The 13,058-nt window shown below is 39.4% G+C and overlaps 1 protein-coding gene across 2 annotated transcripts in view; it reads left to right on the top strand.

Moving 5' to 3' along the window:
* CBFB (core-binding factor subunit beta) overlaps positions 1–13,058 on the top strand; it is a 37,910-nt gene that overhangs the window by 15,240 nt on the left and 9,612 nt on the right. The window contains exons 4-5 of one of the 2 annotated variants that reach the window (XM_066194510.1): positions 3,246–3,362; positions 7,562–7,657. In XM_066194510.1, coding sequence (XP_066050607.1) covers positions 3,246–3,362; positions 7,562–7,657 — 213 coding nt within the window. Of the gene's footprint in view, positions 1–3,245; positions 3,363–7,561; positions 7,689–13,058 lie in introns of both variants that reach the window. The other variant, XM_066194512.1, reaches the window with a different exon arrangement.

The following is a 13,058-nucleotide window of genomic DNA, read 5'->3' as shown; positions in this document are numbered from 1 at the left end:
GAGTTGTTCTAACAAAGACATGCTTTTATCTACTTCTATAATATTGTGGGGGGTGGAATTTTGGGTCTTTTTAGAAATAATACACCTTTTGCCCTTGGTCTCCTACCATGGCTGTCTTGAGGCAATTTTCAGAGCAGACAATTCAGAAATTTTTTGGAAGACCACTTTGCTGGATTTTGAGTTGCCATCATAGATAATGTGTTCACAGAAAGAGCAGTAATTTATTAATAATTCTGTTAAGTTCAGAAGTTGAAAGGGAACCAACATGGCTTTATCTGAAAAGAAGGAAATATGTGGTTAAACGTTTTTGGCTATAATCTTAGGTGGTTTCCATATTCCTGAAAAGGAAAAAGGGGGAAAAAGGAGTTTAAATTCCTTTCTCTAAAAGAAATTAAAAAGTACCAGTACACATTATTGTGTTTTAATGAGAGAAAAGTTCCTGCATAAACTCGTGGGGTTTCAAGATGAATGATTACTATGTTTGAATGATTATGTGGTAATTTCAAAACTTGGAATATCTTGAGAAGGAGTTCATGCTTTCAGAAGTGAAAAATGTTTGTTTATCTGAGTTTTGAAGACCTCCTGAATCCGGTGGTGTAAGGCTTCCAGGGCTCTGATTCAGGAGCAAGGGCAGACTACTTCATCTGGAAAGGTCAGGCTGTGTGCCAGAGGTTCCCGAGCTGCTGTGTCAGCAGCTCAGCTGTTGGCCGGCGTGCTCAGGGCAGATTGTAGGAATCAGGAATCGCATCGGCTCTGTCAGATTGTTTCCCCTTTGACTTCTGAAGATTTCCACAGAATCTGCAGCACTGCTTGGGCTTCCAGGTGGTGCGTGAGGCATTTGAAGTATTGAGCCCTCAGCAGCTGTGTCTGAGCTACCTGCAGTTTGCTCTGAGGCAGGAAGTTTGTGTGTAAGGCACTGGCAGCTGCAGTGACCAAGGCAGCTGAACGGCCGCTCAAATGGGTTAGTGGCAGCATAACATTCCTTATCAAAGAAACAGACAAAAAGTATTTCTGGACAAATATTTCCTTTCCTTGGAAAGCTGGGTTTTGTCACCTGTGGGAAGGTCGATGTAACTTCTGATGTCCCAGGCTGCTGTTGTGGGCCAGAAGGATAGGGGAGGTTGAGTGAGAGGTAAACTCTAAATGAAGATCAGCAAAGTGCTTGTTTGCTCCTGCAAAACATAACCAGCATTAGAGAATGGGCTTTTTTTGGCTTTATAGACCCATAAGCATAGCTTATGCTGCCTTATTTCCCATCTTGAATTATTCTCCATTTGCATTAAAAGGGAATGACAGTTCTAATAGCCTCTTTTAACTGTCTTTAACTTCTCAACTAATTAAATGCATCTGTTAAATGTATGCTGCATCCTTCATTTGTTTCTTGTGAGATGAATGGGTAAAGACTGCACTGAAGGGCTGCAATGTGTTTTGTATGTTTGAAATGTTTAATCTTGAAATGTTTAATCTTGAAATGAGGGCTGTGGGAGGTGGTTTCCTGGTAGTCCACATCTTACTCATGCTGGTTCTGACACCTCTGCTCGCAGAGGCTGTTGGCCGGTAGATGTGCCTGGTGTGCTGTTGTCCCCTCCCAAGGCTGGGGTGTCAGGACTTTCTCATGGGCTGTGAATGCAGGCACAGAAAACCAGGCTGTGCTCTTAGCCGTGACCCAGCAGTAGAAGTGCTGGTGGGAAGAAGATAGACTCAAACAGATAACCTTTTTTGCTCCATTATTGAGCTGCTGCATGTTGTACTAATTAAAAGGTCTAAAGCTGTGTCACTTCATACCGAAGTGTGGTAAGTTGTAAAAATCAGGCTTGGAGATCAAATGTTTGTTTTCTTTGGCAAATAACATTATTTGTTTGTCAGTTCGATTCATGTTATTTGTTCCCTTTTTTCCACTAATGGGTTGCCTTTCGTGTTGTTCAGTGCTTAATTCTGCCAGCACAGCCTTTGCATGGGGGGGCTTCCCTTCCTCTGTGCCTCCTGCTTCTCGAGCCCTTTCTTTTTTTGGTTGAGTGACCTTAGCTGGTAAGAGTGGAACTGAGCAAGTAGGCACAGTGGGGGCGCTTTGAAATGCGTTATAGTGCTAAACATCAATTAGGCTTTGATGAGGATTTGCCAGAGGATTAATTTAGAGCTGTTAGAGGAGGCTGTCTGAAAGTTCCCCTACCTAGCTGAGCCTGAGCTGCTCCTGAAGGCTAAAAAACTCAAATGGATTTGGAATGTTTAAGCAGTCTTTCAGTCTGAAGTGGGTGCAGGCATGTGTGCAGGTTTGCCTCTCTGGTGATTCAACATAGACAAACTCCTGTTTCATGAGAGGTTTTGACTTGCCATGTAGGCTGAAATAATTACTGAAAGTTGATTTTTAATTTTTTTTTTCCTCTTCTGTACAACTCAGGTAATTTTGCTGTGACTCTATTTTGTTTTAAGACTGATTAAGTCTTGAAATGACTGACTGTCATTAAGTATAACACGTCAAACTCACTTAGCATTGTATTTGCTTCTTTTTAAGTTCCCTTGTGATATCACTGTATGATCCACTGTTATCAAGGTGTAGGGCCTCAAGATCATGCATTATTCCACGCTGCAGCACAAGGCACAGTGCACATTGGTGCTGTACTTGGGTTTTCATCAGCTGATGTTGCTTCTTTTGAAGAGCCTTGCACACATGCTAGAATTGACACAGGAAGACTTATTTATTTTTAGCACGATGGGTATGTGGTGTATTTTACTGAACTCTGAGTAGTTTGTAAATTTGAGGAGGACTGAAACCAATGCTTGGTCTCTGCTGAAATCACTCATTTATTGGGATAAAATACAGTGTTTCTTGGGAGTAGGAAGGAGTGTCCTCATTTAGCTATTTAGATGGGCTGTAGGATCCTCCCTGACTGGCAGCATGCCACTTCCTTTGTGACACAAAGGTAAGCTGACGAGAAAAACTCTTAGTTTAACTGCAAGCAGTAAGAATTCTAACTAAATCCTGGTGCACGCCAGCTTATAAAATGAGAACACAGCTTAAATTTATTCCATCCAGTACGGTAGGCAAAAGTTAAAGCGCTCACTTGATTAAAATGAGTTCTTGGAAAGGAAGCAGTAGAAGCTGTTAAATGGAGTCTCATGTTACCAGCTGGTTTGAATGTTCTTCTAAGAATACATATAGAAGCTTCCCGGATCAGTATTTTCATTGTGCAGGCACATGTGTAAGAGCTTGCAAATTCATGGCATGTGTTTTGCTTTTATCCCAGGTGTACTTGAAGGCACCTATGATTCTCAATGGTGTCTGTGTAATCTGGAAAGGCTGGATAGATCTACAGAGACTGGATGGTATGGGCTGCCTGGAATTTGATGAAGAGAGAGCACAGGTAAGGCAGTCTGCCCTTGGCTACTTATATATTTGTTTGCTCCTCTGGAGGGAAACACAGTTTTTGCCTTCACTTTGAGTACAAACTCCAAAGAAAACTTGCAGTATGGACATTCAGAAACATGTGGTTGTAAAAACACTACTTTAGCTACATTAGGTCAAAGTGTTAGGGGCAGAAATCATTTGTAAGTTACAACTTGGAGTGATTTTGCACTGTTACTATGCTACAGAGTAATAAATAATAAAGTTTTTTAAAACTTTGATTCCTTCAAAATACCAGGAACACTCCTCTGTTGTGCCTTGCCTCTCCATAACTTAAGGAACTAATTTGCACATTAATGAGGTGATGTTAATGTGACTATGTTTGGGATTAAATAGAAACACTTTGTGTCAAAATGTCTTTGAAGCAGTTGCGGCCCTGAACACTTCCTTCATGAGGCCTAGAAAGAGAGAATAGTCCTGCCACGCTTTGGGAATCCATGAGAAAAGCCACAGACCAAAACTTTTACTCAAAATCCACTCTTTGCTGTGCATTCACTTCTTGCAAAGCTGTGTCAGTGGCTCGAGTGAGCTCAGTTCCAGCTGCAGCAGAGTCAGTGCTGTAGACTCCATGGCCTAGGAGGCCTTCAGGCTGTAGTGCCTTACACAGCCAGGACAAGTGTATGGCCCTGAGGAATGTAATATAAATCCCAGGGTTCTTGATTTGTAGTTACTAAGTTTGATACATAATGCTGAGTCAAACTGAGAGCTGATGGGAACATGCACTCAGGAGGAAACAGTGTTACCCTTTCTCTCACTGGAGGGTGCCTGAAGAAAGTGGGCACCCTTCCAAAAAGGAGAGGGGTCAGGTGACCTGTGGGTTTAATTTTTCTCTTCTTAATTTCCCAGTAAATGTTTTTTGCAAGTGCTTGGATTACTTTAGTTTCCCAATGTGTATGTGCTGTTTTAACAACACTTAACGGTTCCCTTTTGCTGTCTTCAGAAAGTGTTTGTGCACTGAAGTTGTGATTTACTCTTTGTGTATGTGAGGGGATGTGTGCGTGCTCTCAGGTGTCAGCGCTTTCCTGAGTTGTGAGCACAGGGTGCTGAGCTGGAGGTATTGCACTCGTAGATCTGTGTGGGTCTACAGAGATGTTTGCACTCAGTTACAGGTGTGTAACTTGTTTTTAGTTTGTGATTCTTGGCGACCATGAGGTTGTCAATGGTCATTCTATTTGCTATAGTAGTAGTACCTAAGGGTGCCCAGTGTCATAAAGAGCTATATAGACACAGGAGTAGCTGCACCCTTATATATGTTAGTATTGTAAACATTTGGGCAATCTTTCACATTCTTCAGTTTCCTTTTTCCTGCATCTGTCACTCTGCTTCCTTGTTTAAAACTGTTGTAATATTGCTGGTAGCAGCTGACTGAACTGCTGACTTTGATCCCAAAATAACACGGGTGTCAGAGGGGGCTTAAGTGCCTCATACAGTATTGCCTGTGCACCCACTGTCCTATGCAAGAGGTCCAGCTGCTCTTCACACTCCCCTCATTTTTTGGAAACTTAAGCAAATGTAGTGCTCTTGCGTCTTCCTGTCTCTTGCCACTTCATACTAATGCTGGGATCAAATAAAATTTTTCTTTGCTGTCATACTTTGGAAAACATACAACCCTTCACCAGGTCAACAAATACTTTAGGAAGAGAATTCATGTGTTAATATTGAAGTATTTTAATTGTACCTGTTAAGCTACTGTTTTTTTCCATTTAATCCACAGCCTGTCTAAGTCTTGCTACTAAGTGGTCTCACTTTTTGTTACTGAAAGCCCTGGTTCCACTGCTTGCTCAGACTTTGGACCAACACACACGAAGTTGCACATACATGCTTGATATCTTCCCTCTTTAGGGCTGAAATTTCCCTGAATTTGATATTTGAGTGTGTTTTAAGAGAGTGTTTCTGTCTTTAGTACTTTTGCACCTCTTCTCTAGTAGAGCATCTTGCTATCTCACCAAGTCTTTTCCTACTGGGCTGCTGTGAGGATTTGTGTTTAAGTGTGGGTGTGTGTAAGCTTCTCATTTTTTATTTATTTTTTTTAAATTTTGTTTTCTGGACTGGGAGGTTTGGTTTTTTTCTGTTGTCATGTTGATTGCTCATTCTGTTGCTCATGTTTTGCTTATTCTTATTTTTCTTTGTAAATTCATACCAGGAACATTTTTACAGAATAAAACTAAGATGTATAAATTATTTGGTCTCATACAGCTGAATTTGCTAGGCTGTTATTACTAGAATTAAGTGACATTTTAAAAAAATCTTTGTTAAATTCCTGTTTTATAGGGTTGAGTTGTTGGTTGATTTGTTATGATGTATCACCAAGAGTAGAGCAGAATTTTGTTTTACTAAAAAAAAGTTCTGATGCTTTTATCCCCTTTCTCAGACATGAGCAAACCAGTGTTTCAGCTGTCAACAAGTCTTCATTCTGGATGTCAACATACTGACTTTTTCCCATGAATTTCTAATTTAGTTTCTTTTGGTTATGACAATTTCTTTAAAATATTCCACCCAAGGCTGTATGTCAGCCTTTTTATTTCATGACCACTCTAAATGATGGCGAAATGCAAAAACCTTTGATTAAAAAAAGAATTTTCTTCTATTTAAGTCTGATTTAAAAAGGAAGGTAATAAAGACATACATATCTTTTGTAAACTAGAACTAAGGCAGCTTTTCTGGAGTCATCTGGGAGAGGAGCTTATCTGTTTTCTCTCTAACCTTCTGCATTATTAAGAACAAATTTACTTTCCACTCTCTGACCCTGGCTTCTGTGCCTTGTACGAACATTAAAATGGCTGTAAAGGGCAAAATTCTAATCTTAAAAAAATCCATGGTGTTAAAGTATGATCTTGTTGGCAGCTTTAAACATCGCACACGCGTCCCCAGAAAGCGACGGTGAAAGGCAGAGTCTGGGATTGGCAGCTGTTTGTATTTCCCTGCCTTGGGCCACCAGGGAGCCCCTTCACATCATTTCACAGAGCAGCTCCAGGGCCCCGATTGTGCCCACGGCAAAAAAGGCAATTTAACATTTTCTCAGGCTGGGGATGCTTTATCTTAATTGAAAAATTTATGCACTTAGTCCCCAGGTATATTAAAACTTAGTTGTGCTTTCTACATGTTTATGTCCTCTTAACAGTCAAGGTCAGCTTTTTAAAAAATTATCAAGTTTAAAATAACATTTGCATGTATGTGGGAATTGTAAGCAGAGTTAGTGGTAATTACAGTTAAAGAGCTAGAAGGAGGGAGAACCAATACAGTTTATCCCTTCCTGGTTTGTGGAGTATCTTCAGATGGGACTCTTCTATTCTGAAAATTTTAAAATTCTGATGGGGAACAGTAAATGTGTTAAAAGGTCTCTTTAAAAAAAATAACTTCCAACCAAATTAATAATGGCTTCACATTTTACTAACACTTTATCTAAAATATTTTCTAATAGAAAATAAAGTTTGAAGGAAGTTTTTTGAGTGTTAGTTTATTAGATCTGTTTCTGTGCATAAGCCATTATTTAAAATAAGCAAAAGGGCTGTTGAAGACCTGCTGGTTTCTCCTCCATTGTATGGGGACGTGTGCAAGTTGGTGGAGGAATAATGTCTGCTTTGCACTTTCCTATGCATCTAAATTTAAATAATATAAATGATACACAAGTGTTAAGAATGTTCATACTGATGGACCTGCAGCAGCTTTTGATACAGTAAAGGATTTATTTGGTTTGTAACTTCAATAATACTTAGGTTTAAATGCAAAAGAATTAAATTACCACTGTTTGTGTAGTGATGCTAGTGGACTCTGTCTAGCTGGACCTGCGAATACTATCTTCAAAATGGCTTTTATAAGAAGAATAAAATGTGTTGCCTTTTACATAGAACTTCTGAGAATGCCTAGCCTAAAAAAACCCCCAGAAGCACTTAAACTACTTTGGAACAGCAGCTCTCCTTTGAAAATGCATTTTAGTAGTAGCTGCATTCCAGCTTTGGTTATCTCTACTGCTGTAGTGAAGGTGAGTAATATTTCATTAACCTCTATTGACATTTGCTGGAACTCGCCTGTGTTCTTGCAGGTTCCGCAGGACATACTTGACTTTGCTGCCAAGGGATAGTTAATATTCAAAAGAAATGTGATTTGGTGGAAATGAGGGTCACCTTTTGTGTCACTCTGTGTCATTTGCTTTGGTAGCAGGAGGATGCATTGGCACAACAAGCCTTTGAGGAGGCTCGACGAAGAACTCGTGAATTTGAGGATAGAGACAGGTCCCATCGGGAGGAAATGGAGGTGAGGGTTTCACAGCTGCTGTCAGTAACTGGTTAGTACTTTCCCAAAACTTAAGATTGTTTCCATTTATTTGTCTGTTTGTACAATGTTGTGTGTTTTGTTTGTTCGGTGCTGTTACATAAAAATTGCAAAATGCATTGTTTTTTACTCTTGTAAAATGGATTTCAAGTTTTTAAAGTTTTGATAAGAATTCTCTGATCATGTACTTTTTTCCTTTCTGTAGATGGTCTTTTCTGTGGGTACTTAAGCTGTAAAGACATTTATTCACAGAGTTGCCGTTTCTTTCTGAAATGATACTTTGATAGCTGAGAGAGGGATCTTTTGCCTCGTGCATTTCTCATGAACACAGAAAAGGCTTTGGGAGCTGCGGGGGCATAATTTTGGAGCTTGTTATCCCGTGTTGTGGGAAAAATTACCAGCCAATTTAATCAGATACCACAGTCTGCTTTCTTGTACAGGCTAGTTTTATTGTCTTCTCACCTTTTTCTTACTGGTGGGAAGTCTGACTCCTTTTTTTCACTGGTTTAGTTTCTCTGTCTTGTTTTTCGCTTCTTCAGGGCCCCACAGTCTTGAATCTTGTTCTTTCTTGATGAAAGCAGAAATTACTGGGATTGAGAAAAGAAGAGCCAGGAAAGGGAATGGAAACCAGCTGCTCTGAGATGTCAGAAAGGCAAGAGCTGTAACAGGACAAGTAATAATACGTAAGGGGAGTTGGCAACTTAAGTCAGGCTGCAGGTCAGGAGAGAATAGGGAGAACACAGAAAGGCTTTCAATTTCTTTCCCTTACTAATGCTGTTTCTTACTTCCTGCTTCATCAGTACAGCCTGACTTAACTGTAATCAAATATGATCAATCTGCTGGTTCTATGGTTTTTAGAAAATTTGATTATTGTTATAGTACTTTTCTTTTGGCATCCTTTCTGATAATTGGGATGATCAGACAGACTTTCTTCCCTTCCAACTACAACTGGAAGGCACAGAGCATGAGAATGAGAGGGAACAGATAGGCACAGAGGATAATATCTCTCCCTTTGAAGTGGCTGGAGTATGTCTCCTTCCAAACACTGCTGCAGCCAGGTCAGATGTTCGCTGTAACAAAGGTAAAATTCTGGCCTTGGAGGCCTTCTACCACTGGATTCTTGGAGCAGCAACTGGATTGCCTGAATAATTCTGTCACAGAATCACTAGTTTGGAAGAGACCTTTAAGATAATCAAGTCCAACCCAGCCCTAACACCTCAACTAAACCACAGCACCAAGTGCCACATCCAGTCTTTTTTTAAGACATCCAGGGATGGTTGGCTCCAGCACCTCCCCAGGCAGACCATCCCAGTAGAATGAACCTGCTTGCCTGTTCATTTCAGAAGGAAGGTAGAATTAGCTTTAAGCTGTTCATGAAAACCTGCGCCAGCCTGTTTTAGTCTTAACAATACAGTAGGAACTTTAGGTCCAATCTTATGTCTTGGACCTCAATGTACTTAAAACTTTTCTTATATATTCTCCTTGCACTGGGCTCTTCATCTCCACTCCTCTTATTACAGAGAAGCCATGTGCATGCTGAAGGTTAAAAAAGAATGAGGCTTCCTGAAATAACTTCTGGAGTTCTGAGAGACTTAATTTTCTTCCAAGTGTAGAAAACACTTGCAGCTAGGCTGTGCAAAACCACTATTTCAAATAACAGTGAGATTGAGGTAATATTGAGCATGTGGGGCTTTGTGACAGACATCAAAACTCATGACACTGAGACACAAAAGGCAACGTGCTTGACTGTCTGCAGGAGCTGGATTCAGTAACTTCTGAAAACACTCTTGCTTTTTTTTAATAAGGCAGAAGGCAGCTGCTGTTAAGTGATGTCCTTATTAGCTGTTAGTACTCATTTTCTCTTGAAACAACTATAGTTGTTCCAGCTCTGAAGCACTGGTATAGATCACCTACAGAAAGGAAGAACAGAAAAAATTACTGACTTGAAATATGTTTAAGCAGAATGAAAAGTTATTATCAAAGGTTGTTTCAAATTTATTCCGTCAAAAAGAAATCTTTAATAATTGCAATACATAGTTTTGCATGATTTCCTGTTTATTTTACTGTGCATGTTTAATATGTCTAACCGAGAGATTTTTTTCCTCCAGTACTCATAGGTCTATAATTGGTTTTTACATTTCAGTTTTCATTCCTGTGTTGGGATAGGATGTTCTGAATGTATATCTGAAATGTTTACAGACAAGCTTTTGTACTCTTGATCTTAGGACTGCATAAAAATTGGGATGTTTTGGGATGAGATGGTAGACAGCAGAAATAGGCTTATAATGCATTCCTAAGGAGGAATCAGCTTTCCAAATCATTTGTTGTTACCCTTACTTTCAATCTAATGCTGCATTTGGGCAGAATCAAATGAGCTTTAATCAGTAAGCACTTGGTGTTCATGATCCTTGTACTGAGTTCTCAATAGAAAGTGCTGCATAAAAGTGCATTCCCGTGCTTGTTGTATTTGTGGCCTGTATTGCATTTTCTGATGCTGACGTGCTCAGTCAGCTTGGAAATGCAGTTTGTCAGTGGCACCTTTCTGATGATTGCATTGCTGACAGCTGCAGAAACCTTAATCCAGACTGCCTTGTGTTCTGTTTCTGTAATTTCAGTGGGGCCAACAGTATCTTTGGTTTCACTACAGAGATGGTACTTGAAGGCTTTTGTATGGAAAAGTGTGCTGAGTGAATTTTTATGTATGTTATGCTACACACAAATGAAGATACTTTCCTTGTAATCGGTTTAATTTGATTTCTATGCAGCTTTCATCCTTACTAAAGTTTTAGATTTTTCTTTTCTGCCATGCTTGGCATGGACAGTAAAACTCAGAATTGGCAGATGTGGAACAGGATCTCATCAGTGTTAATGACGGTTTTAAGAATTGCAACACTGTAGAAAATCAGGATATTTCTGACAGTAGAATTACAGCTGAAATGCCTTTAATAGAGACCAGATTCTGCTTCAGTGGGGGAGGGAAAGGGAATCCTGCACTATTCCACTCACTCCTACCCAAAACAGAGGCGCCAGCTCTTTGGAAATATTTATCCATCCAAAGCCTGGCAGCATATGAAAATGATCAGATTCAATTCTTTATTTATACAGCTTTCTGGGTAGAAAATATTCCCTATTCTGTGTCTTTCTGTGGACTTAAAATGAAGTCTGTAGACTTAAAACTCCCTACATAAGAGTGATCAGTGATAACTCATTGAAAACAATGTTAAAGTGTCTTACGTGTGGCAGCTGGATTTTAGAATGGCGACACTTTGCAAGGGGAAGAAATTGCAAGTGCAGTAACAAATTAGAAATTATCACACTGCTAATTTTCATTTTTAAGTATCCTAAAAAACCCCAACCAATTTAAAAAAATTCTCCCTCCTAAAAGAAAAAAGGTAAAAGAACCCCTTCAGGGTGCTGTAAAGTTTGTTTACTGTCTTTTCATCATGTAGAATCCCTTCCATTCTGGTTTAGCACACCAGATCTTTATTGTAATGCACATATTCTTTGCATCTGAGGGCATCTGAAGTGGGTTGTGCTTGAATTTTCAAAGGTGGTTATGTTTTTGTGCAATTACAGCACTCTGATGTAAATAGGGTGGGACTGGATTTAGGAATTTTCATTGAAGTTTTTAAGCACCTCGGAGTTGAACTGTATTCTGTTACATTTTTAACATAGTTTGTTTTGAATACAAGATGCTTTTGAGTTTTTATATCAACTTGTATAGCTCGGTTACATCAGATACTGCAAATCCAGCCCCACTGTCCAGGATTCTTTAGTTTCAAAGATGTTTTTGAAGTCAGTGAGTGTTCTTAGTGCCTTCAGAATTAATAAGGTATCTCAATGGCTTTTACAAAAATGTTGGAATGCTGAGACAGTTTAAACAGAATTTAATAATACACATTAAGAATGACCTTATCCCCATTTAAAGATTATAGTTAAAAAAAAAAGAGGTGTATTAACTTGAAATATTTGTATGTTCCCCTTTGCCATAATAGAAGAGTGAGGAGACTAAAGGTACGTTGGTGAGGCAGATGTTTAATTTTCACTGTCTTTATCTCCTTGTGTCGTGGTTGAGAGAGTCAGTATGAGTGTCTCTGGTGTGGTTTCACTATGAATGATCAGAGTTCAGTGTCAGGATAAGAAGTGTTCTGTAGAAATTACTGTGAAGTTGCTGTCTAGACGTGAATTTCCAGGAAAGCTTTTGCTTGTTTTTCAGTCTTCTGGCACAGTGGCATGATGCAAAAATGTGTTACACTGTCCAGAATGGCTAGGGGAGATTTAAACAACCTCTAGTTTGTGAAATTAGAATCTATTGGAAGTAATGGCCCATGTTCAGTGCGGAAAAGCCACAAGCAGGTGCTTCCTGCCAGCTCTTTGCTGGAGCAGATGGCACAGAATGGTGGATTTTCAAGGGGTGGGCAAAGAGAAGAGGCCCTCTGGTGTGTTGCTGTGTGCAGGTTGGGGGTATTTTGTGAAGGTTTGTTTTGTACAGACAAACTGGAATTTCAGACTTGCAGTGATCTGTGTGAGTGTGCAGTTTGTCCAGCTGTGTTCCTGCAGAGCTGGGCTGAGGATGTCCCCATGGCTTTACTTGGGGATGGGTTGGATCTGTTCTCAGTCTTCCAACGCAATTTCTTCACCCAGTATTTTTGAAATGCTGTATTTTTCTACTTTGTGTTCATTTCCTATGTTACTGCCATGCTCTTTATTTTAGCAACACAGTGAGTAGAGACAGAGTGGTTTGCTGTCCCTAAAACAGTCTATTCTAGCAATGTCTGTTTGTGGTCTTGTGCTAAATATAAATTACATTAATGGCTAAGCAGAGCCATTTTGGGAAACTGCATGAAATTCCCATTTTAAAAACCTTTATTTTGCTGAAAAAGACTCCCCTGTTTTGGAATTTTTGTTTCTTCCAGAAGCAATTCCTCTCAATACAAAGCACCAAAACCCCCCACCAACCCCACCCTTTAAAAGGTGCTGAACTAAAAATTTACCTAAATTTTAAATACTGTGTCCTGCTCTAGGTTTTTACATATTCTTGTTGTTTGTTGGGAATTACCAGTTGAAATGGGCAAGATAGGTTTCATTTAATTGTGCTGAAACTGGGAACTCTAAAAAACAAACAGGATTTTGTTACAGTAGTGTAAACAGGTTACAGTTGAAAAAAACCAAAGTAGTAGTACTGACTTTCATGTTCTTCCCAAGGTTCTAGACAGTGAAATAGTGAAATTATTCTCCTTTTTAAAATTTTTTTCTAAGATGAAACTCCTAGTGTAAATAAATGCTCTTGCTAATTATATTTTTCTCGAATGTAACTGGCTTCAGAAGAAAGTATAGTATTACAATAAGTATGTGGGGACTTTTTTGCTTTTAATTTTGGCTT

Source organism: Chamaea fasciata, unplaced genomic scaffold, assembly GCF_029207755.1.
Source record: "Chamaea fasciata isolate MVZ Bird 193981 ecotype frontalis unplaced genomic scaffold, bChaFas1.0.hap1 SCAF_12, whole genome shotgun sequence".
Taxonomy (NCBI): domain Eukaryota; kingdom Metazoa; phylum Chordata; class Aves; order Passeriformes; family Sylviidae; genus Chamaea; species Chamaea fasciata.
This window is presented reverse-complemented; position numbering and strand designations above follow the sequence as displayed.